The 25,994-nt window shown below is 44.4% G+C and overlaps 1 protein-coding gene and 1 non-coding gene across 16 annotated transcripts in view; both read right to left on the bottom strand.

Annotated features, from left to right (window-relative positions):
• Positions 1-20,245, bottom strand: part of Nap1l4 (nucleosome assembly protein 1-like 4) — a 36,304-nt gene extending 16,059 nt beyond the window's left edge. For 2 of the 15 annotated variants that reach the window (XM_006508506.3, XM_030242205.1), the window contains exons 1-8: positions 19,405-20,245; positions 12,111-12,141; positions 10,551-10,609; positions 8,580-8,679; positions 6,261-6,402; positions 6,014-6,100; positions 4,649-4,780; positions 2,672-2,743 (exon numbers count right to left, since the gene is read on the bottom strand). In XM_006508506.3, the coding sequence (XP_006508569.1) occupies positions 2,672-2,743; positions 4,649-4,780; positions 6,014-6,100; positions 6,261-6,402; positions 8,580-8,679; positions 10,551-10,609; positions 12,111-12,124 (606 nt within the window). In that variant the 5' untranslated portion in view covers positions 12,125-12,141; positions 19,405-20,245. Of the gene's footprint in view, positions 1-2,671; positions 2,744-4,648; positions 4,781-6,013; positions 6,101-6,260; positions 6,403-8,579; positions 8,680-10,550; positions 10,610-12,110; positions 12,142-16,491; positions 16,544-19,099; positions 19,310-19,389 lie in introns of those variants that run through there. The other 13 variants (XM_006508508.4, XM_030242201.1, NM_001285489.1 and 10 more) reach the window with 10 other exon arrangements.
• Gm23297 lies at positions 1,757-1,883 on the bottom strand. Its single transcript, XR_003947160.1, has one exon. It is a non-coding gene; the product is annotated as a small nucleolar RNA SNORA54 (small nucleolar RNA).
• Positions 20,246-25,994: the final 5,749 nt, after the last annotated feature.

The raw sequence follows: 25,994 nt of genomic DNA on the forward strand, positions 1-25,994 counted from the left end.
CCCTTCAACATGGGCTATTTCACCTTGTATGAAATCTGGATCAGATTTTGTGTTTTGCAGTGAGTGAAAACAGGATCCTTCATGGGAGGTAAATAGAGAAGACAGTGTTAGCTGCTCCCTTGAAGCTGCACAGTAACTCACAGAGTACACAGGGAGTCAATATTTGCAGAAAGACAGGTATATCAAGTCCAATGGCATCAAGAAAAAAACTAGCCAATTCACAAATATATAAACAAAAAAATAAAGGAAATGGGCAGTGGTGGTGCACACACCTTTAATTCTACTACTTGGGAGGCAGAGGCAGGCAGAACCCTGAGTTCAAGGCCAGCCAAGGCTACACAGAGAAAGTTGGTTTAAAAAAAACAAAAACAAAAACATACAAACAAAAACAAAACAAGCAAGATGATTTTCTGAGGCAAAATGTACCAAAACAAAAACCTCTGTGGGATTAGGCAATGTCTCTCGGACATATCATGCAACCAAAATAATTAAATATGTCTGACCTCCATAATCATCATCTGTGATTTTTTTGGAGGAGGTGAGGGTGGGGGAACAGTCCACTCTGATAGAGAGAATGAATATCTTGTGTGTTGTATAGATGCATCACCTGTCACTTAAAAAGCCTATGGCCTAGACAGGAAATAGAGGTGGAACATCTGGGAGAGAAAGGATTCTGGGATAAAGCCAGAAGGGAGACTGGCCAGGAAGATGTGAGGACACATGGTACCTGAGCATAGGCAACCAGGCACGTGGCAGAATGTAAGCAGGAATGAATGGGATATTTTAAGTTATATCTAGTCAGAGATGAGCCTAGCTATATGGTAAAGATATTTGTAAATATATTTTGAGTCTATATCTTACTTCTGGGAGCATGGGACTGGAAGGAAGAACTGGGCCTAACTTCAATGCACTCTAGCCTAGCTGATCATGCTCACAGTAACCATTGCCTCAGCAGGAGTACAGCCCCAACTAACATGCAGAGGAAGATAAGATTGGCTGGGAATGGATGGAATCATCAGAAATCAAACAAGGTACTAATAAGAAAAAAAAAGGAGAGAGAGAGAGAGAGAAAGAGAGAGAGAGAGAGAGAGAGAGAGAGAGAGAGAGAGAGAGAGAAACCTGATCTAGCTGAGAGTAGGTGAGCTTGTACTTTATATTCTAAGCACCTGGAAGGCTGAGGCAGAGGGAGAGTGCCATCATTTTCAGGCCTGCCTGAGATATAGTGTGAATAGTCTATTTCAAAAACAAACAAAAAAAACCCAACCAGTCAAGGTAGCATACGCCTGTAATTCCAGAACATGAGGAGCAGAAACAAGAGGGCTACAACTTTGAAATCAGCTTAGTCTATATTCTGGGTTAGCCCAGGCTACACTACAAGACCCTATTTCACAACAATGAAATAATTCATAAGAAGGTAAAAGTACAATTGAGACTGGATGAACTGAAAGTAAAATCCCACCGAGCATCTCCAATCTGCCCATCCAGGAAAGGTAGAGATCAGGTAGCACAGCCAGAGCTTTGGGTGGGAAAGAGCTCCTGTGGCCACGTGAACAAGAGGCAATCTTCAGAGTAGACAGCCAAATGTTAACGTTTATAAAAGGAAAGTGGGATGGGATGTATACAGCTGCCCCTAAGGACTGATAAAGAAATCCCACCCACTGTCCTATCTCCACCTGTTAACCAGGGACTGGGATAGAAATGAGAAAATTAAAACCTCTAGCTTCCTCCGTCAAGATCCCTTGCCTATCTCCTTTTAGTGTGTCTCCAAGACCTGAAACTGAAAGCCACTAGCCAGCCAGTCAGTCATGTGTCACTGGAAATCCTGTAGCACTGGAATGGAACCCACCAGCCACAGCAAGGCTGACAGGTTACGAACAGTGCTGAGTAGAAGGTGAGGCCCAGCACATCCTAGTAAGCCCATCTTCCCAGAGGCCAGACCACGTCCCATGTTTGAAGCCATTTTGGGGTAGTTTCAGTCACATCTACATTGGTCATTTTAAGGAAGTATTTTTCTTAGAATCTGGATTTCTGAACCAGTGTTGTCCATGTTTGTTTATGTTGTTTCCATTCTTTTAAGAAGAGACCTCAAGCGGGGTGTGGTGGCACACGCCTTTAATCCCAGCACTCCGGAGGCAGAGGCAGGCGGATTTCTGTCCGAGGCCAGCCTAGTCTACAAAGTGAGTTCTAGGACAGCCAGGGCTATGCAGAGAAACCCTGCCTCGAAAAAAAAAAAACAAAAACCAAAAAACCTCACTGTGCTGTGACTCAGGCTGATCCCGACTCCTATACTCAAGTAATCCACCTCCCTTCTCGGATTATGAGCCCATGTCACCATATCCTGCTACTTCCCAGGTGACTCCTAGGAAAAGTATGGTATGTCAATCTTCTCCACCAAACAAGAAAATCCAGCAACTGAATCAGAGGATGACCAGGTGATAACCACAGCCCAGCAGTCAAGGCAAGGTCAGCGTGGCACCAGCCTGTATTCAGCTGGCTACTCAGCTTTGGGACATGATATGGTCCATGTTATTGGCTAAATGTGCCCATTACCAACTGCAGCAACAAGAGAAGTCTGATGAGCAGGCATCCTCAGGGCTGCCCAACTCTTGAGTAACAAAAATCAGATCTTTTGCACCTTAGTCAACTAGTAAGGAGCTTGGTCACTACTCACCATAGGTTGTCCAGGGTCTGAAAACTTCACTTTAATATCCTGCAGATGTTTCAAGATCGGTTCATCATATTCCTAACAAAGAAAGAGAGAACCCTGAACAACAGTCCACCCCTCATGGCAGTCATAGCTGCATGTGCCCCAGATGCTGGGTTGTCTCTATTGGCATCCTGTCTCTGTCCTGTAGTAACTTCTGGAAAGCAATGCCAATTTGTTCACTATGTATCTCTGGTGGCGGCAGTAACACACCAAGAATCAGCTGCCACCTGTCTCTAGAGTGTCATCAATGCTGGCTACAGGGAAGTCCCAGGCTCTCCTGCCACCATCTGACCCTACAGTTGGCACAGTGCCACCAACCAAGACTTCTGGCCTCCAACATCTAAAATAGCAAAGTAAAAGGCTTGGCATCAGGGGAGATGGCTAAATTAGCTGCTGGTCTTCCTGCACAGTATTAACTAGGGACAATTAATATCCCAAATCTGCATATGCCACTTCTGTAAGAACACAGAAAATGTCAAAGCCTAACATATAGGAGCCAACAGCTCCCTTTGCTCTATGACTTACAATGACTATTGCTTAGACTTGTACAGTAAAGAGCCTACATGAGAAAAAGCTAAAGGAATGAAGACTTGGATACCTGAAATGACATACTACTTACAGGTTAGAATGGTAATTCATTCACCCTAAGGTTGACATTGAGTCTCAGAATTTAAAGTTCCAAACCTCTAAGAACTAAGCCCACTAAAGGCCACGCCCCAATTTTGAGGTTTGTTTGTTTTTTGTTTTTTTTTAACATTACAGAATAAAAACAAATCATACCTATTAGCTATTAGAAAAACAAAACAAACAAAAAACAAAATAAAAAACCAGACCACACCAAAAGCAGTCACATGTCTGACACCAATAAAGGTGCATGAACCTACACTAATATGCCTGCCATGCTATGCATCTGATCTGAATGGCCATCCCAGCAGCCTATCATGCATCTACTGCCACCCCAAATGGGATGTCTGAACATCAGACGAGAACCAATATGGAGGTATGAGAATAAATACATGCACATACACTCCCATTAAAGTACCAGCACTCTCTCCAAAAGCAAAGCAAAGCAATGTTACCAACAAGTCCTAATGCCCCCATCCCTCACGTTTATCAGAGCTGCCAGAAAGCTGACCAGACCACACATACAACAGAGTGACTCCAAGAGATAAGCAGCCTAGTACCTAAATGCTATACTGGAAGCTATACCCTCATTACAACTGAGTTTTACTTGGTTTATCCCCACCTAGCAGTGTGAGCAACAACACCCAGGAGCACAAAAGAAAATACAACTGTCCCACCAACCTGACTCAACCCCCCCCCCTTTATGCATACTTCCCATCCCATAAAGCCAAACAGGACTATGAGCCACCTGGGGCATACATTGATCATGTGAGGAGATTCTGAAAACACCTCTCCCCAGATTCCCTGTGTTCACAGGAGGAACCTTGTGAACAAGGCTTTGGTGTGCAGTTCTGGGCTCTATAGGAGGTATAGGAGAGAAACCTCTCAAGCTCTTGTGTGGGCAGAATTATAAGCCTTGCCAAGTAATGCCAAAGAAAATTCAGCCTTCTTCAACAAAGGTCTTTAGAGCACCGAGGGATCAGGGCTACTGCCCAAGTGCCAGCCCCCAAAAGGAGACTTTTCATTCATCTTAAAATGAATCCCGCCGGGCGGTGGTAGCACACGCCTTTAATCCCAGCACTTGGGAGGCAGAGGCAGGCGGATTTCTGAGTTCAAGGCCAGCTTGGTCTACAGAGTGAGTTCCAGGACAGCCAGGGCTACACAGAGAAACCCTGTCTCGAAAAACCAAAAAAAGAATCCCAGCAGCACCCAGTTAAGCAGCGAGTAACCACCACCAGCCAAGCTCTCAACATACAAGAATCGGGCATCACCCCAGTCTCCCCCAACCCACCTGCTCACCAGGTAGAAGCACCTCACCTGCACCAGCTCACTAAGCATGTCCACATTTCTGAAGATGGTGAACCAGAACTCAGGGATGCCTTTGGGGTTCAGCTCTTCCACTGTTGCTGCTTCTTTCTCAGCTATGACTACTTTATTCTTCATATCTCCCTACAAATCAGATTTTAAAAGTCTTTGAAATATGGAAGGGAACACAGCCCCAGGAGGAAGGTAGGTTAAAGGAAGCTGAACCAAATGGATTCTGAATGCTTATCATGATGCCTGGTAAGTCAGAACAACATGCAGAGATCTTTAAATCATCAAAATGGGCTTTTCTTGGATCATTAGGAACAAACTAATGTAAAACCACAGCTTCAACCAAGTTCTGCCAATGTCTAAAAGCAGAACACTGGCTGGGTGTGGTAGCATATGCCATCTATGTGAGTTTAAGACCAGCCTAGTCTAACAATGAGTTCCATGTCAGCCCAAGTTACATAATGAGACCCTGTTTCAAAAACAAACAAACAGCTGGCATTACGTATATCCATAAAAATTAAACATATTTCCAAAAAGATCACTGAAAGATAGTTCTATTGAACCAAAGCTATCTGTTATCTAAACACAAAATTAGGCAGACAGAGGCTTTGGTGTAACTCGGTGGTAGAACACTTGTCTTTTGCATGTGTGTGTCTGGGTTACATCCCTAGTACCTTAAAAAAAAAAAGCAAAGCAAACCTCCAGAATACAAGTTAAAATGAACCTTGTACCATGCTAGAACTTTCCATGGTATGTGGATGAGACTGTCACAGAAAGTGGATACAATGTCATGATGCTGGTCAATCAGTTACCTGATGGTCTAAAGACAGAGTGAGGACGAGCAGCCTGAGGCTCCAGATGGCCCCTCGATACACGTGCCTTCCTCCCCACTGAGGAGGAAGATGTATAGCTCCCACCCATTGTAACCCCCACCTCCTCTAGCCTTGGACTCTCATTGATTAGCTTTGTTCTAGAGACAGAGTCTCACTATGTAGACCATGCTGGCCTGGAACTCAAGAATCTGTCTGCCTAACTCTCTAATGCTGGGGTAAAAATCATGTTCCACCATGCCTTGCACACTACAACCAATTATTGCCTGCCTGATCTGTATTTCAACCCTATGCTGCACAGACCACTAAGAAAGAGTAGTAACTCACTTGTCATGGCAACTAAGCACAGTTGCCATGTGCCTCAGATGCCACAGTGTCATCATAAACTCATGCACCCAGTGGAGAGAAGGGAACTACTATAGTCCCACTCTACAAAGCTTTGTGGACAGAAACCATGAAGCAGAGCAAGCCCTTGAGGTCATCTCCTAATACCACAAAAATAACTAGGATTAAACAACAGTGTACAGCAGAAACTTACAGCCAACTTGTCCTCCTCCTCATTCTCACTGTGCCACGCTGACTCTGCATCTGTGGGCTCCACGTCACCAGTGATGAATTCTCTTCTCTACATAAAAAGCCAAGAGTCCATCAGCACATTAGGCTCTCTGCAAACTCAAAAGCTAAGATGTTTACACGGACCTCTGCCAAGACAGTCAAATTCCCTGGGTGGTACCGTGTCTCACTCCAGAGTCACTGCATGAAGCAAGCACATTAACAGCACGCACCTTGTCAAATAGAGGCTGGTACAAGGCTGCATACTTCCTCTCCAGGTCATGAACTTCCTCGTAGAACTTAGCTTCTATGTGCGCACACCTCACCTGGAGCTGCTTCAGGGCATTAATTCTTCTTTTGACAGCTTTAGGTAAACTACAAGAGAACAGGAAATAAAACACCTAGTACCAGCAAACAACTAAATATACACATACAATAAGCACCCTGATTAGAAAGAGCTGCTAAAACCCTACTTGCAAACAAGCCAACAGAAAAGAATGGACTGCTTGCTGGGCAAGGTGGGTACAAGCCTTTAATTCCAGCAGAGGCAGGTGGATTCTCTGTGAGCACAAGTCCAGCCCATCTACCTAACTTAACAAGTTCTAGGACAGCCAGGGATATATAGAAAGACCATATCAAAAAAGAAAAGAAAAAAATCAATCCCATAATATATCAAAAGCAGAAATGGGGTATCAGTTTACAAAATTGCTCTCTTGTCCCAACCAAACTGGTGATGAAAAACAGAGCAAAGAGCACATTTGCAATCCCAATCACGTGGGAGGCTACAACAATAAGAGTTGCAGAAGTTGAATGCTATTCTGGGATACACAGAGACCAAGGAGGAAAAGTGTAGGTCAAAGGTAGCACAGCAACCTAATATACAGATATTGTCCAATTCCCACCACACACAGGCACATACACCCACAAACACCACACACACGCACCATACACGAAAAACAAAACAAGTGGGGCTCTGGGCATGGTGTTATGCACCTATAATCTTAACACTTGAAAAGTGGATGAAGAAGGATCAGATGTTCAAGGCTTGTTTGGCTACATAGTAAATTCAAGCTCAGACTAGGCTACCACGCAAGATTTTATCTTTCAAAAAAAGCAAAGACTGGGGCTGGAATGGCTCAACAGTACTTGCCACTCTTACAGAAGATCCGAGTTCAGTTCCTAACACTCACGCTGAGTGACTTAAAATTACTCTAGCTCTAGGGAAATCAGATGCCTCTGGTGTCAATGTGTATCTGTACTCAAGCGTGCATGCACACACACATACACTCATAATTTAAAACAAAAGCCCACCAAAGAGATGGCTCAGTTGGTAAGGGCGCTTGCTACCAAGCCTAATGACCTGAGAAGTTAGGTCCGTGAGAATCACAAGGTAGAACGAGAAAACCAACTCTTTTAAACTATCTTCTGACCGCTACATACGTACAACGGGATGAAATAATAATAAAGAGCAAAAGCAGAACTCCCACACAAGGACTAGACACAGGCTGGCTGACAAGGACTCGGGCATGTAGGCCCTGATGCTAGAACTGAACATGAAGTCTATGGACAACCTCATAGAATTCTCTCTCCTAATCGTACCAGCTAAGAGTTTCTTTGCCTTGGTTCCACAGTTTCTTTTCTTTCTTTGTATGAGCACTCCTAAAATCAAAAGGAAAACAAACAAACAAACAAAACAAAACCATGCAGGGGAAGTGGTGGCACATGCCTTTAGCCTCAGCTTGCAGGTGGCAGAGATAGGTGAATCTCTTGAGTTCTGAAGTCAGCCTGGTTTACAGAGTAAGTTCCAGGATAACCAGGGCTACACAGAGAAGCCCTGTCTTGAGTATGAAAGGAAAGAAAAAGGAATTTAACCTATAAAATTGTTTCAATTAAAACCTGAAAAATAATGCCACCAGGTGAAAACATGTTCACAGTAAATTTGAATACAGGTCCACATAAACAGCCAGTGCTGGCCCAACAGATATGTGAGGCCATGTTCTCACAAGCTATCATCACCCTGTGCCTGTCTCAGTAAGCAAAACCAGAAAACCAGACACCATTCTCAAACCCCTCACTATATCCTACCACCTACTCCACAAACAAACAAACAAACAAACAAGGAATGCCAAACAGAACTAAAACGAACTGTACCCACTGAGTAGAGTAAACCCAGAAAGGTTTCTAAATGGACACAAGGAATGTCTCCTCCTATTGTAACAGCTAAGCCTTACCCAACTGGACATGGAGCCTGAGGTGGCTCATTTCTTCCAGAAGGCAAACAGGGAGGCCCTGAGAAGCAATGTCTCATTTCTACCATACAACAGAGCCAGGACACAGGACACAGGCTTCCTGACAAGGGTAAAAGTACAAGTGTCCCACAGTTGGCCAAATAGCACTCTAGCTTCTTAGCTGAGTCGTCTACCAGCCACGTGGTGGTACTGTGCACTACCAAGCAGACAAGAGGAGCTGCTCCTGAGTTATGAATAACACAATTGCTGCTCCTCTAAGACACAAAGATATTTGTTCTGTTGCTTAACTGGCTATGGACTTACGTTTCTATGTAACTAGAAGGAGTGTGAGAGACGTTGTCAAGACGTTCCTGCAAAGCTGCCAGCACTTGTGGGTTCTGCATCACCTGGTCTGTGAGTTTTTCTATGAGGAGTTGGAAATGAGAATAATTATTTAGCAGCCTAGAACCCCAACACCAACCTGGATCTCAGGCTGGTCAACCCAGCTACTCAAAAGGCTAAGTAAGGAAATGCCATGCCAGACCTTCCTTATCTCAAAATAAAACACCCACAAGAAGCTGGGCGTGGTGGCACACGCCTTTAATCCCAGCACTCGAGAGGCAGAGGCAGGTGGATTTCTGAGTTCGAGGCCAGCCAGATCTGCACAGTGAGTTCCAGGACAGCCAGGGCTACACAGAGAAACCCTGTCTCAAAAAACCAAAAAAACCAACCAAACAAAAAAAAAACCCACAAGAGTGCTGGACTGTAACTCAATAGTATACTACTTGCCTAGCATATGAAGCCCTGGGGCTAAATCCTTATTACCACAAATGTCTGTTAGAAATATCAGCACAGGCTGTTATCTCAGCACTCAGAAAGAAGAGGAGGACAATCTGAATTCTGGGGTTAAACTACATAATGAGTTCCAGGACAGCCAGGGATGCCCAGAGATCTACAAAGAGATATCTCAAAAAAAAAAAAAAAAAGTAGTACACATCACCTAGTGCTTTTAAGCCAGAATTCCGTATAAGAAAAGAGGCTTGTGTTGGGTCCAGATAAGAAGAAACTGTAGCATCTCAGACCACACTTGCTTTAAAATAAACAAATATAAAAATCCCCAACACATGTTTACTTATCTTTGCTCCTAAATTTCTAAATATAGTAAAATACTTGTTTAGAGACTTGTATCTTAAAAGTATCTTTTGGGGGCTGGAGAGATGGCTCAACAGTTAAGAGCACTGACTGCTCTTCCAGAGGTCCTGAGTTCAATTCCCAGTAACCACATGTGGCTCACAACCATCTGTAATGGGGATCCGATGCCCTCTTCTAGTGTGTCTGAAGAAAACAACAGTGTACTCACATACACGAAATAAATAAATCTTTTAAAAAAAAAAAAGTATCTTTGGGATGGGGGAATGGGGGCAGGGTGGGAGAGGCAGGTAGATCTCTGAGTTTGAGGCCAGCCTGGTCTACCTGATCTAGCCAGTTCCAGGACAGCCAGGGTTACACAAAGAAACCCTGTCTCGAAACAAAACAAAAAGTATCTTTGTTAATCACCCTAGTGGGCAGGTGGCGACAGAGGCTCCTGCCTGTAGCCAGCCTAGGTCCCCAAGATCACTGACTACCAACTTTCAGGGGCTGGTAATTAACTCTGGTTACACCTTGCTCCCCAGTCCCATTGGTGTTGGAAGCCAGGGACAAGGACAAGATTAGCTTCTAAAGCATTCACCCACTTAGTTCAAAGAGATGGCTTTCCCCAGACTGCCCTCTTCCCTAGAAAGCCGTTTCCCCACCCAAACCTACCTGCAAAAAGTACTCTGACCTTCTCACATGCCTTTGTTCTGAACTTGTAACACTGAACTATTATTTAGAACCTGCCCCCCACCCCCCATAAAAGGAGACACCAAGAGAATAGGAACTGTCCTTCACTAGGTGATGGAGTTGAACAATTCCTCTCTTATACAATCCAGGCCCACCAGGAACTTAAGATTCTCCTGCTTGGACTCCCAAGTGCTAGAATTATATGATGGTCTACACAGCCTGCTCAGAGACAGTTAAGATTTTTTCCATTTTATCATTATTAGTGTGTGTATATATTCAATCAAATGTGCACTGAACATGACTGCATGTGAATTTACATACACAAACATACTTCTAGGTTTTGCTTCAGAATAAGCAGGAGAGGAAAGTTGGGTGCTAGTCTGGTTAACATTCTGACACTTAGGTCATTTATAGTAACAAACTGGTTCTGGAGAAGAAACCCTCTCTAATCACTGCTTCATCCACTGCACTGACCTGTATTACTGGCATTTTTAGCAGCTTCCACAGAATCTGCAGGGCCTCCATCTGAAAGACTAAAACAACAAGTTTACAAAGTATTATGAACAGAATCTCAGAGATAGAACCAATTGGCATTTTCAGTGTTTATCCAATGTATTAGGGTCTGTCTGTACAGCAAGAGACTCCAGGTCAGGTGAAGACAACACTAGCTGGGCATGCTGCACCATGCCTTTTATCCTAGCACTTGAGAGGCAACAGCAGGTTTATCTCTGTGACTTCAAGGCCAGCCTTTTCTACATAGTAAGTTGCAGGACAGCTAGAGCTACACAAGACCTTGTCCCCCACGGACAAACAAACAAGACAACATGGTCACACCTGTGTTATTTAAGGGAGACTTCCTCCCATCTAAACAGATCACACCCACCCAGCTCCCTTTCCTCACACCCAATACAAAGGCTGCTCTAATCTATAACCCTTGCCTCATTTTTAATTTCTAAAATTAAAAAAAAATACCTTGTATGTGCCATGCATGGTGATATACACCTTCAATCCCAACACCTGGGAAACAGAGGCAGGTGGATTTCTAGGAATTTTGAGCCATGCTTGTGTACCCAGGGAGTTCTAGGCCACCCAGGGCTACTACACATTGAGACTCTGTCCTAAACACAAAACAAAAACAAAACCCAACAACAAAAATTATGTTTATGAGTATGTCATATGTGGATATGTGCAACGCCAATGGAGGCCAGAAGAGGACATCAGATCCTCCGAACTGGAGTTTGTGAGCTGCCTAATGTGGGTGATGGGAACAAAAAGTTAAGTCTTTGCAAAAGTGGTACATATTCTAAACCATTGAGCCATCTCTCCAGCCTGCTAATTTTTATTCTGACAGTCAATCTCTTGATGATATAACTGGTCTATAGTGCTTAAGCCACTTCACTGGAACAACAAGCTACCCCCTGGTCAGCAGAGCACACAAGTGGCCTTGTACAGCAGATGCAACGGTCACAGTGCTCTGCCAACCATGCAGCATCACTAAAACAATGGCTTCACAAACACAAGCCTGACTGGCTACCAAAGAGCCATGTATACCTTCCTGAAGACAAAGTTCTACAAGCCCTTCCAGTGCATCTCTGGGACATGAAAGCAGAGGGAGCTATGGGAAAATGAAGGGCAATTATGAACAAAATTAATGACATACATGTATGAAAATGGCACAATAAAATTTATTATTTTATATACGAACTAAAAAAAAAAAAATCAAAACAACACTCAACCAACACTGACCTTGCATATCCCACTAACAATCCTTTCCCTGATCCCTGGCAGGTATGTCAGATTAATGACATGACTTCACCAAGGGTGGGGAAACAGGGATTAAAGGCTAGGGAGCACAGAAACTTCACCTGAGACAGCTGGTGAGATCAATTTCTTTGCCAGCAAAAGGGAGAAAAAAGGACATTACCACTTGAAGTTTAAACTAGTTAACTTTGAATCCTAGCTTCTGAAATATAGCGGGCTCTAGCTCAATTCCTAAACTTTGAAATCTAGTAAACAAAGTCCATTTTGGCTTACCTGTTTTCTGCCATCTGAACGCCTTTGTCCCCTACAAATGAGAAAGTTCACAATTACATTCACACACACACACAAATGTTCTATTACTCTTCCCGCATCATGATGGCACTCCACCAGTCATGGCAGTTGAGACCTTTTTGCAGGTGAAGGAAATGGAAATGCCCTGATGTGACCTGAAGTTATACGAGCAGGTACATGTCTAATCTCATAGACAGGTACACTTAAGATCTAGGTTTCACTAGACATGGTGATGCATGTCTTTAATCCCAACCACTGGGTGGCAGACACAAATGGATCACTTGAGTCTGAGGCATAAAGAGTTCTTGGCAAATAATGCTACACAGTGAGACCATGTGAAAAAACAAAGTTAAAATGAAATGGAAATTTTTTTGAGACAAGGTCTCATGTAGCCCAGACTGGCCTTCAATTTGCTTTGTAGTTGATGACCCTGCATGTCTGACCCTCAGCCTCCACATCCCCAGTACTAGGATGACAAGTATATGCCAGCATGCTAGGCTTATGCAGGGCTGGTATAAAATCCAGGGCTCCATGCATGCTACAAACTGAGCTAGATCCAAAACATTCTTACTGACACTAAAGTGACCAGACTTCACAGTAAGAAAACAGAATCCTAATCTGCCTTCTCTTTACAGTAAACCCGACAGATCCACACAGCAACTTCCTCAAACAATTCAAAAGCACATTGTTTGAACTGTCTCTCACATAGACAGAATAATGCTAATCTATCTTTTATGCCACCTACACTGTAAAAACACTACGAGACACTCAACACGACCACTCTGTAAGAATACTTGATCTCTAGCAGCCGACTTACTTCAAGAGAGTATGATGAATGAGAAAAAGACAACCATACAAAGCCCCTCACTCTTGCCAAGTGTACATAATGAGACCTTCTGAAAGCTATACTCCTGCTAGGAAAACAGGAGACAGGAAAAACAGTTCCAGCAAGAGTGATGGGCAACTGTCTCACAGTTAACTAGCTGAATTTTCTATTAGGTTTTCATTGTTTCAAAATAAAATATGTGCAGGTGGTTCATGCCTTTAATCCCAGGATTTGGTAGGCACAGGCAAGTGTCTACATATTGAGGTTCAGGCCAGCCAGGGATACACAGGAAATCCTGTCTCAAAACAAACTCAAAATGCACAAAAACATGTCACATGTCTTAGGTAGGGTTTCTATCACTACAATGAAACACCATGACCAAAAAGCAAGGGGAGGAAAGGGTTTATTCTGCTTACATGTCCACATTGCTGTTACCACCAAAGGAAGTCAGAACAGGGAACTCAAGCAGGGCAGGAACCTGGAGGCAGAAACTGATGCAGAGGCCATCATGGATGCTGCTTACTGGCTTGTTTCCCTTGGTTTGCTCAGCCTGCTTTCTTATAGAACTCAGGACCACCAGCTCACTTGTGATCCCACCTACATTGGGGTGGGCCCTCCCCGACTGATCACTAATTGAGAAAATGCCTTACAGCTGGATCTCATGGAGGCATTGCCTCAGCTGGGGCTCCTTCCTCTCTGATAACTCTTGTGTCAAAATGACACACAAAACCAGCCAGTACATATGACTAGTTTTTTAAAATTTAAGTAATGTATGAAAGCACAAAGAGTAAGACAACAACAGTACTGCACATGACCAAACCCAGAGCAACACAGCAGCTTCCCACACTCAGCTTCACCTTCAACGAACCTTCCTCACACCCTAGATCTTTGCAGTCCAAACTCACTGGCCACTGATGTACATTCCTACATCTACCCTACAAAGTGAACCATTCTCAATTCCAGAAAACACTTGCCCAGATGTCCAACAAGGCTTTTCTACCGTATACTTTTGTTTGAGGTCTCCATTGAACGCCTTAGTCAAATGTGGTTTGCCACCCCTTGCTATTCTTAACTTAGATGGCAAGATTTTCATGTAACATTTCTGGGTTACAAGAATGAGCAATAAACACTGAGCTGGTTACACACAAGCATTCCTTACACTTTGGCTCCACAGTTACAGTACCCCATTACCTACCTATGGCTAACAGCAGCTTCTCTGGACTGCATTCCCAGCCCATCACCCTTTCCCATTTGTACAGCAATCCTCAGTACATCAGTCTCACCACCAAAGACTGAGAAGCCACGCCCACTTGAAGCACTACAGTGGTACAGCAAGTCAGCCCATCTCTGATACATTCATATAGACTATCCTGCCCCGTGAGTCTATCCTCTGCACACTGAAACCAAGGCAAAGTGCCAGCACACGCTCCAGCACCATCCATTACTGTGTTTACCAAACACTGAAAGTCATAAAAGAGTTATGCAGGTGTCGAGAGAAACATCCATCTTGTTTTTAAGGTTAAAATGACAGGTTTAATACCGGTTTTATGACTCTATAGCACAAAGCCTTATTAGGCAAACTACTTTTAAAAGGCATCAAGAGTCAGACATAATGATGCACGCCTGTAATTACAGGACTTGGAAGGTATGGTTATGCTGAAGCTAGAGGCTAGCCTGGGCTACAAAAGAACCTGTCTTAAAACACAAAACATACAAAAACCCTAACGATCAAGTTAGATCATGACAGTCATCAGTGATACTACTAGAATACAGAACTTTAGGTTCATTTCCTCTTTTTGCTCCAAACAACAAAAAAACTTTCGGAAGGAAAACATTAAATTTTTATAGCAAATTTTAAACTGGCCACTTCTTAAAGATTAAAAAAACCAAATCAAACAAACAAACTTTTTATGCATATGAATGCCTGACTGCATGTGTAGCATATATGTGCAATACCCAAAGAGGCCAGAGGAGGGCACTAGATCCTCCTGCAACTGGAGTTATGGGTGGTTTTGAGCCACCACATAAGGTAATGAGAACCAAACCCATGTCCTCTGCAAGAGCAGCCAGTGCTCTTAACCATGAACACCTAAACTGCCACTCCCGAAAGACAAAGAAAGGCATAAACTGTGGAGTGGCATCACACTTCACAAAACCCACACTTTTATATATTATCTGTCTTCATAAAAGCCAAAGGTCTTCAAAGCCTTAACACAAGATAAGCACATGATTACTATAACCTAAACTGGCCTGGAGAGATGGGTCAGTGAATAAAGGTGCTTGCCACTAAGCCCGATAATGTGAGTTTGATTACTGAGTCCCATATGGAAGGAAAGAACAGACACCCATAATTATCCTCTGACTTCTACTCCCAGCACATATGCAAGTATGTGCACGGATATAAAGGATCTAAAACACAGTAACTTGGTTCAGTCTGAAAGATGGCAGGCTGACCCAGCGAAGCTGGGGACGTGTAACCAGGTCCTACAGGAGTACTGACTTACAACTTAGGATCATGTCAAAGGGACAAAGGAATGACATGTTTTAAGAAGGAATCAGGAAAGGCCTCCCCACCCCCACTCCCCGGGGAGGTTGTTTATGCTATACACATGGAGGTCAGAAGACAATTTTCAGGAGTCTGTTCTCTCCTTTTAACCATGTGAAGCCAGCAGCAGACATCTTTGCCAGCTGAGCCATCTTGTTAGCCTGTAATATTTTTAAGCAATCAGATATACATTAGATTGGTCACTGAAGGTGCTAGGTGGTGCTTTTCTGCTTGCTTTTGAAACTTCTCATTAGTGAGGCCAAGGACCAAAGAAGAAAAACTTCCAGGAGGGCAGAGCATGTCCACTGACTCAATGCAGAGTTCAGGGCTTAGCAAAGGACTTGGCATGAAACAGGTAGCCAGATATCTTGTCTCAGTTAATCCCTGCATGTAAGAACCACGGTACTGAACTCCCTTTGAACATCTTGGCCTATCCTAAGCAATTTTGGAAGACACAAGATGAGGACATTTCCTTAGTCACATCTGCTTACAACATGTACTGAAACACCTCCAGCAGAAAACAGCAGGTCATCTCACCAGAGATTTCTAGAAGCCAAACCACCAGGCTTCAGGAAGAAAGGACAAAATGATTTTTTTTTTCTTCCCTCAAGCAAAATGCTCCTCTGGCAGACGAAGTACCTCGGCAGCATTTGGAAAAGTTATGAAAATATGAACAAGCAGATATTAGGACAATTTTCTTAATTCAGCACTGGCTATCTCTTCTTGTTGCTAAGAGGCATTTTCTTCCCCCATATTTGAAATTACAAACTACCTTCCAAGACTCCAGTGTCTCAAAAGTATCCTCCCACATCTGACTCTCACCTGCTCCCGCTGCAGGAAGGGCAAGGCCATTCACTATTTGCTTTACACTGGAGACCCTAGGCTGGAGATCTTGCATGAATAATACACGTTACTCTGAAGCAACTGAATGTGACTTAAATCATAAATATAATAATTATCTTTTTGTACATAAAGCTCAGAGCTAATCTTACCTCACTAGACTGAGTCTCCTGGACACAGGATGGAAGCACATTGTTACAACAGCTGACAGAACACAGAAAAAAGGAATTTAAGGCTGTACAGCAAGCAGCTAGAATCAAAAGGTAAAGTTCACAAAGCCAGCTTCTGTAGTTTTCACACTATAAAAATACCACATGCCTCCTGTTACTGTCAAATTCAATAGCAGAGCAAAGTAAAGCAGATGAGCTTCCTCTCAGGAGACAGGAGACCTGACTGCTAGATGAAAACAAATCTATGCTACCATCAACTGTCTTCAAAATGCCTAAAAATCCATTCCAAGACTCTGCTATTTACCCATTTTTACCCACCAAAACAGGCTTACTGATCTATGATTAATAACAGGTCCCAAGTGTAGTCTACGAAGCCTCCATACTACCACTATCAGGTAGTCCCTAGCAAAGGCTGAGGGTAGAAGGAAGTCCCTGCTATTTCCCTAGTACCTTCCTCTACTTTGGCAATAGGTGCAGCAAGATGAAGATGACATCAGCTTCAATTCTAAATGCCTAAATGCACTTCATCTTTCTTGCAGTAGCGCTGGCTGGCCTTGAGCTTCCTGCTTCTACCTTTTAAGAGCTGGAATACAGATACAAGCCAACACACCCACTTACATTTCCTTTTAAGTAAACAAAAAAACCTTGTACTCACGGGCTAGAAGTCCCCAACAGCTCATTACTACTGCCTCTTTTTCAAAACAGGTCACCTGGGGCTGGATGCAAGCAGCAAAGAACTCACTGATGTGCCTATTTCACACTGAGAGTTGCCCTTAGACCTTCAGATTTAAACTACCCTTTCTTAAATTTCTAACTTATTTATGTGTATGGGTGGTTTCCCTGCTTGTCTGTGCACTACTTGCAGAGGCCAGAAGAGGCTGTTGGAACCCTGGGACTTAAGTTATAGACTATTAGAAGCCACCTTATGAGTATGGGACTCAAACCTAGGTCCTCTGCAAAAGCACACAATGATCTTAACCACCCCTAAATTAACTCTCTTGTCTAGGATTTTTTTTCTTCCAAAAACCAAAATTTTAGGTACTGGCAGTTAAATTTTTATACAAATACAACATAAACTTTTATACACAACATAAAGACAGCTAGCAGGGACAGTATACTTTCACTAACAAGAGGCAAACAGGAAAAAAAAAGTGAGATAGGATCTTGCTGTTTTTCCAAGACAGATTTTAAACAGTTCCAGAGCAGTTGGGAATCTAGGTGTATACTGCCATATCTATCTTAGCTGGGGCATTTTAAGACTCAAGTACAAAGTCAGACCAAAGTGGTGAACTACCTCATTTCTAAGAATACCACCCCTGCAGGAGATTTATTGCCCACTGGTATATTCTATATACTCAACTACACAAAGCCAAATGGCCAGCTCACAAGCCATGATTTCTGAGAAGATCCCAAAATACATACATTTTCCCCCAGAACTTTGGTAATACAATTCCAGAATTTTCAAAAAACGATAAAATCACTATTATTTTCACCAGCTATTCTATATTAACTGTGAAAAACAGTTCGGGATTTAAAGCTAAAACATCAAAATGTGTTTAAATGTTATGACACTGTGAACCAATATTGGTCAACTAAGGGGGGGGGTTGAGACCGACAACTGAGTTTTACAGCATCTACTTTAGTTAAAATGATACAGCTGTAGACTACCCGACAGGTGAACTATACTCTAGTCCTATCAAAGCCCTGCTTTCTCTGAATCTTACTGTTCATCTGAATATTTGTTTCAATACGTTATTTATTTAATAATAAACATTTATTATTAAAACTGAGCCAGATTAAATCTATTTGAATTTAGATGCAAGGTACCATCACACTTAACCTATCAGGGACTTAATTTGCAATACAGGTCGAATACTCCTATACCAAAAAAAAAAAAAAAAAAAGAAGAAGAAGAAAAGAAATCAGAACGTCCCAAAACCCACTTCTTTTCGAGCACATTTTGGATTTCCAGATTAGGTACGCTCATCTGTCAGACCTACAAATATTCCACAAACCGAACCACTTCAAAACCCAGGCGTTTCTTGCTAATGCACAGTCAGCCTGTTGCACCTACATCACGTACTATTGTGAATGAGTTAAGACACGTCAGGAGCTTAAAGGAGCCCCTGGTGTGTAGTAAGCGGAGATTAGTCACCGAGAGGAAGCAACTACTATGACAGGAAGGCGGCAGTAACTTAAAAGCATTTAACTTTTGGACCAAAAACTTAAACTTGAGTCTTTTTGCTGTGGAATATGCATATGCTCGTTACCGCAGCGCACGCGCCGGAAGCTACCGCGGAAATTCCTCCAAGAGGCAGCGAAGCAGAGTTGGAGGAAGTGCGGGCCAACTTGCCCCAAGGATACCCTCGGAAGAAGGGGTACTGCTGACGACCCTGAACCCGTTAGGGGCGCCCGGGTCTGAAGGCTCAGTGTGTGTCACTAGGCTGGCTCCGCCTCCACCGCAGGCTCAGAGAGTGAGGTCTGGCTCAGAGACCGGGGCACTGTGCGGAGAGCATGCAAAGCCCGGAAGGGCGAGGCGGCGGCCCAGTAGACCCCTTCCTTCCCAGGCGCGGTCTGAGACGAGGCGTACCCAGGCCCACCTCGCTGGGGAGGCCTTGTCCTCTCAAGGAACCGCCTGCGCCGCTTCGCGTGGGTTCTCGGGCGGCGGGAACAAAGCGCGCTGACCTTCAGCCGGGGGCGGGGCTGCACGGAGGAGGGACCGGCCCGCCATCCGCCGCCACCCGCCACCCGGACCTCTGACCCGGTCGCCGCCCGCCTCTGCTCGCCGCCATGGCGCGTCGGCCTGCCCGCGCCGCCCACTCCTCCCCGTCTCCGCCTCCTCCGCCCCAGTCCCTCGCCAGCCGCCCGCCGCGCCGTTACCCGCCAGCACCGCACCTCGCGCCTCCTGCGGCAGTGGCGCCTGTCCTAAGCTCGCTCCGGGGCTGCACCGCCGTGGTCGCCAACAAAACCACCTGCCATTGGCCGTATCGCCGGGCTCCACCCTCTGCGAGCAAAACGGGCGACGAATGGACAATAGAGCTGTTTATCAACTGCACCAGGCACTAGGAAAGGCGGTATCCAATCAAAATCTGTTGAGGGAGCACGGCGTCCAGCCTAAGCCCGCGAGCTATATGTAGTTAGAGTAGTGACGTGTGTTCCGGCGCACGCGCAGTTCGTGCTTCTTTAAAGGGGCTGCTGGGCGCGCGTGTAGGACTTTGGGCTTGTTACAACCTCTAGGGTTTGAGCTTCCTGGACCACATCGGCAACGCTCTTTCCAGATTACTTACAACTCCCTGCCTTCCCCCGGCCTGGGAAAAGCACCGCCTACTTCTCAAGGCCTTCTGACCCTCTGTCTACAGTGCCTGCCTGGCATGGGACTACCCTTCTGATAGAAAAGTTCAGCACATCTGTACTGGCTGGTTTTGTGTGTCAATTTGATACAAACTAGAGTTATCTGAAAGGAGGGAGCTTTGAGAAAATGCCTCCATAGGATCCAACTGTAAGGCATTTTCTCAATGATTGGTGGGAGAGGACCCAGCCCATTGTGGGTAGTACCACCCCTGGGCTTATTGGTGGTGTCTGTAAGAAAGCAAGCTGCACAAGCCAGTAAGCAGCACCCCTCCATGGCCTGTGCATCAGCTTCTGCCTCCAGGTTCCAGCCCTGCTTGAGTTCCTATCCTGACTTCCTTCAGTAATGAACAGCAATATAGACGTGTAAGCCAAATAAACCCTTTCCTCCCTAACTTGCTTTTTGGTCATGGTGTTTTCATTGAAGCAATAGACAACATCTGATAAGAATAAATAACTTGCTTGCAGATAATGTGTGTTTTCCTAACAAATTCTACGAACAGGGCAGTTGGAAACAAAGCTGGGTATGGTGCAACATGCATGCCTTCAATCCCAGTACTTCTGAGATAAGAGATACAGGTGACAGAATGAGCAGTTTGTCACTTCCAACTATGTAGCCAGTGTGGGGCCAGTCTGAGCAACATGCAACCCTGTCTGAAAAACAAAAACTTAAAATGAAGTGTGGTTACTGAAGGCCAGAAGGTCTACAGCATTGTTTTTCTGTATTACTTCTCTTTCATTCTTAAATTGGAACTATGTATAAACAGTTTCGCTTACAAAATTAAGGAAAGTAAATAAGCTCGTATGTTTTTACTTACATTTTTTTCTGACATACATTTTTTTTTCCTGACATTTTGATTGGTTAGTGGCTGGTTTTGCTTTTCCACGACAGGGTTTCTCTGTGTAGCCCTAGCTGTTCTGGAACTCGATCTGTAGACCAGGATGCCCTCAAACTCACAGAAATCCACCTGCCTCTGCCTCTCCGGTGCTGAGATTAAAGCCGTGCAGCAGCACCACCAGGTTTTTACTTCATTTTTATTTGGGGAGTGGATGTGGTTAAATCAGACAAGTATAGAAAATAGTTTGGTAGCCAGGGACTTATTTGGTTTGGACTACACATAATGCTTTTCTAATAATGCTCTGGGCAGTGTAAAAGTCCCCCCAACATATTTTTAAAAAAGATTTATTTATTGTATATAAGTACACTGCAGCTGTCTTCAGACACACTAGAAGAGAGCATCAGATCCCATTACAGATGGTTGTGAGCCACTATGCGGTTGCTGGAATTGAACTCAGGACCTCTGGAAGAGCAGTCAGTGCTCTTAACCGCTGAGCCATCTCTCCAGCCCAAACCCCCCTTTTTAATATTAAGTAAGACACCAGGCAGTAGTGGCACACACCTTTAATCCCAGCACTCAGGAAGAAGAGGCAGACAGATCTCTAGAAATTCAAGGCCAGCCTCGTGGGCCTGTCACAGAGTATTTCTGATCTGTACTATTCACTTTTGGATACTATTTCCTTGCTACCTTACAATCTGTGTGTATCTTTATTTCAATTCCTTGAATAAAACACTCAGACCCCAATAACTGGTAATAAGTTTAATAATGGTATTTCATTATTTATTATCTCTAAGACAGGGTCTATGTAGCCCTAGCCTGTTAACTCATAGAGATCTATCTGACTGCTTCTGCCTCCTAGGATTAAAGTTATTCACTACCATGCCTGGGTTAATAAAGCTATTTGAATACAGGCTGAAGCATAGGGATTAAGAGAGGTGCTCAGAAGGTGTGGGGGGGGAGGTCTACAGCATGACACTACTTAATTTTTTTTTAAAGATTTATTTATTATATGTAAGTATACTGTAGCTGTCTTCAGACACCCCAGAAGAGGGCATCAGATCTCATTACAGATGGTTGTGAGCCACCGTGTGGTTGCTGGGATTTGAACTCAGGACCTTTGGAAGAGCAGTCAGTGCTCTTAACCGCTGAGCCATTCTCCAGCCCGACACTACTTAATTTTTAACATTAATAAAATGTTTAGTCATTTTTTTTTGTTTTTTATCTACAGATTTCTTGGTATAGTTCTGGTTGTCCTGGAACTTGCTCTGTAGGCCAGGCTGGCCTCAAACTCAGAGGCTTCTGCCTCCCAAGAACTGGGATTAAAAGCATGTACCACCATCACCCAGTTTAAACTTAATCTTTAACTATCACTGTAAATTACATTCTTTGAGCACTCTGACTTAGCCACAAGTTCACATCAACAGCTGATCTTAAGGTAGGCAGGTTAGCCTGGCTTTCTCTCAGCAGCATGCACTCATGTCTTAAATATGAACTATCTTTCATCTAAGACTGTCTCTTACTCTATGCCTATACTTAAATCCAAAGCATGCACCATTTCTTATCTCTGCTTAATAAGCTTGCTAACTTTGCTTCACTATGACTTGTCCTGAAATTCTTTACTGTGGTACAATCAAGGTTCCAATTTTACCTGACTGGAGGTCTCTGTGGAGGGAGGAAATGTACTAGGCTGGGCTATGTGCCTTCACTGCTGCTGACAAGGGTAGCAGGGAGGTATTTCCTCAATGTAGCCTGGGGCTGGAGCAGGGAGTGCAGTACCAGCCCAGCCTCCCCATGTCAATTTATAAAAAGCATTTAGTTTGGCTAGCAAATAAGGTTACCAAGCAGGAATGAACAAATTGTCTTCGTTTCTTAGAAATGAGTCTTTTGGGGGGCTGGCGAGATAGTTCAGTGGTTAAGAGCACTGCCACCTGTCCAGAAGACCCAAGTTCAATTGTCAACACCCACATGGCAACTCACAACTGTCTATAACCCCAGTTCCAGAGGATCTGGCACCCTGACACAGACATTCATGTAGGCAAAACACCAATGCACATGAAATTTAAAAAAAAAAAAAAAAAAGGAAAGTAAAGAAATTAGTCCTTTTGCCTGGTAAAGGTTGCTTTGGCCAGCATTTTCAAATTCAAGTCCCATCTATTTATTTAACAGTCTCAAACCAACTCTTTCCTTTTTCTTTCTCCTTTTTTTTTTTTTTTGAGACAGGGTTTCTCTGTGTAATCCTGTAATCCTGGCTGTCCTGGAACTCACTCTGTTGACCCAGGCTGGCCTCAAACTCAGAAATCTGCCTGCCTCTGCCCCCCAAGTACTGGGATTAAAGGCGTGTGCCACCACTGCCCCGCTCAAGCCTACTTTTTGTCATGGCATCTATCCCTCCTGGGGGTTACTGTGGGTAACAAGAAGGTGGGAGGCACCGTGGTAAGTGGTCCTGGCTCCTGAATCTGATGAAGGTGTGTTAAGTCTTTCCCTGCAGTGACTTAACTGGCAGGTAGGCAACATTCTCCCCAAACCTCCTGTTTGCAAAGACTTAAGAGAAGGCTGTACTGCTTTTCTGAGTTGCTGCGACCAAGCAGCCCAAATTGGTGGCTTACTAACCAGAAATGCCCGTTGGAAATTAGCAGACTGAAGTGCACACATGGAAACTGTACTCCATTGAAGTTTCAGATGGGGCCTCCCTCCTTGCACTCTCCTCTGCACGGTGCTCCAGGCTGTCCTTGGCTGGTGACTGCAATACTGTAATCTTAACTACTGTCTGCACATGGCTTTCCCTTAGGCCCAAATCCTAGGCCTACTCTCATGATTTCATCCTGATGAGATTACACATCTAGGGTCATCTCCAGATGTCCGGCGCACAGGCACCAGGAAGTGGTTCTTCTACGAGGGCAGCTCACCTGATGTTAAAGCAGGGTGTTAGTAGTTGTCCTAGTTGTCTGGCTGTGCGGATGCTATCATCAGAGGTTAAAGGTTAGGGACTCCTGGGTGAGACCCCCTAACTAGCTGGTGACCCTGGGATAAGTGCCTGTTTCCCCATGTGCCTACTTCAAGAGGCTTGGGGATGGGTTTAGAGCAGCACCAGGTGAGTTGTCAGCTTGAGGCCAGTGTTAGCAGTTCTCATTGACTCCTGTCCACTTATGTAGTAATAACAAGAGAAAGAATCCAACCATCCAATGTCCCAGTAGTCAGAAACTGCAGCCTAGCAGATCCCTTTAATCATAACCCTCAGACCACACCAAGCCCATGGGGGACATCTGATCTCACTCAAGCCCTGTGCTCAGGAAGTCGAATGCTGAGGGGAACCAGCAGTAATGCAACTGTGGGATCTATTTATTTATTTATTTATTTATTTGGTTTTTTGAGACAGGGTTTCTCTGTATAGCCCTGGCTGTCCTGGAACTCACTTTGTAGACCAGGCTGGCCTTGAACTCAGAAGTCCGCCTGCCTCTGCCTCCCAAGCGCTGGGATTAAAGGTGTGCGCCACCACCGCCCAGCAGAACTGTGGGATTTATAAACTAAGCTGAAGACCAATTCTGGAAGCTTCCCCCCTCTCCCAATACAATTAAAGCCAGAGCTTTGGCACATGCTAAGCAAGAACTCAAACACTGATCTATATTTTTCAATGGCTTCATCAAAGTGCCCAAGCTGGCTTTGAACTCATGATCCATCCTCCTGTCTTAAGACTCCCAAAGAGCTGGGGATTATATAACCCGAATGCCCCACCACACCTATCTCTAACAGCCATTTGAGTGGATAGAAGGACCTGTTGAGTTCATAGGTTAACTCAAGGCTTAGATGCCACCTGAAGTCTACTTGCCTGCATCTGGAGCTGTCCATGCCCTGGCTGTCCCTCTAGATCTCTTAAGAGTTTCAAAGAAAGTTGAGAATAATGTCAAAGTCCCTTCTGTCTGCATTGCTCCTGTGTCAGACCCTTCTCCTATGATTTAAGTCTGGCTGACAGTACCCTCCCAAGCAAGCCCTTGGCTTCCAGCAGAACTCCTACAATCACTGCTGTCTGCTTCAAGTCATTGGATTATGCAGTTCTCAACACCTGCTCCTTGCCCTTACCTCCCTGCCTCTGGGAGTGTCCAGTTTTGGAGGAAAGGATTCTAGGGCTGGTAATGGCTAAGGCAGTACAGTAGCCATAAAGCCAGCAGCCTATAATTATCTTAAGTTGGCTCTTGTCCCTACCCAGTGCAGGGGAGTGTCCTCAGGAGCAGGTGCCTCTGGTCCACTGATGTGACAGGGATTAGATGTGAAGGTAATGTCAGACTGTAACTCTAGCAAGGATCATGCTGGTACCTAGTGATTCTGGGTATGCTGGCATCTTCTGATTTTTGAGTGCCTGGCCTGGAATTTCCCAGCAGGAATTTGAAGAACCCTGTAACATCAACCTCCCTGAAGCGTAGTTCTGTGAACCCCTCAAGATATCTGCCTGAAATTACAACAGAAAGCCATTACCATCTTCAACAGAGTGGCTGTGATTTTCTGCAAGAGCCTCAGATGGAGTGAGTCTACTGTTTCTTCATAAGATGTGAAGGTCATTAGAACCACTTCTTCCTGCACCTCCCTCCCTGCTGTATGTAATTGTGCTTCAGCTGGCACACAGCTTGGCAGATGCTGGTCTATAGAAAGCATTAACGATGGGGTGGAGGGTGAGACTCCATGTATGGGGAAGCCATGCTGGAGTGAGCCAGTGATGGCGACTGTTTGGGGATTGCCCATGCTTCACTCATGCTCCTGCAAGCCCAGGGAACTCATTTGACTCGTTAAGCTAGACCCAGTAGAGTCTCTCACTCTAGTCTGTCATTAGTGCAATGGCCTGCTGTGAAATCAGGTAGCAAACTGGTTATGGTGGCTCATGGTGGCAATCCTGTAACTCAGGGCCAAGGTCAGAGAATCACCACAAGTTCCAGGGAAGTTGAGGTTACACAGTGAGTCCCAGGCCTGCTTGAGCTATCGGGTGAGGATCTGTCTCAGAACAAACAAAATTAGGTGACAATTTCACTTGCCTATAGGAAGACCATTTAGCTCTTGGCCTGGAACTTACAGATATCCTAAAGGTGTGTGTGTGTGCCACCGTGCCTGGTTTTAAGCATATTCTTTATAGTGTTTTCATTTTTAATAGATTTGGTAATTGTACAGTTAGGGTGGAAAGTGGTATTTCTATGTATGTTTACTGTGTAGCAATTGGACCAACATATCTGTTACCCCAGATATTTGTTCTAAATATTTTTTAAACTTTATGTATGTGCCAGTGCCCATGGAGGTCAGAAGCATCAAATGCCC

The sequence above is a fragment of the Mus musculus genome, chromosome 7 (genome assembly GCF_000001635.26).
Source record: "Mus musculus strain C57BL/6J chromosome 7, GRCm38.p6 C57BL/6J".
In the NCBI taxonomy this organism is placed as follows: Eukaryota; Metazoa; Chordata; class Mammalia; order Rodentia; family Muridae; genus Mus; species Mus musculus.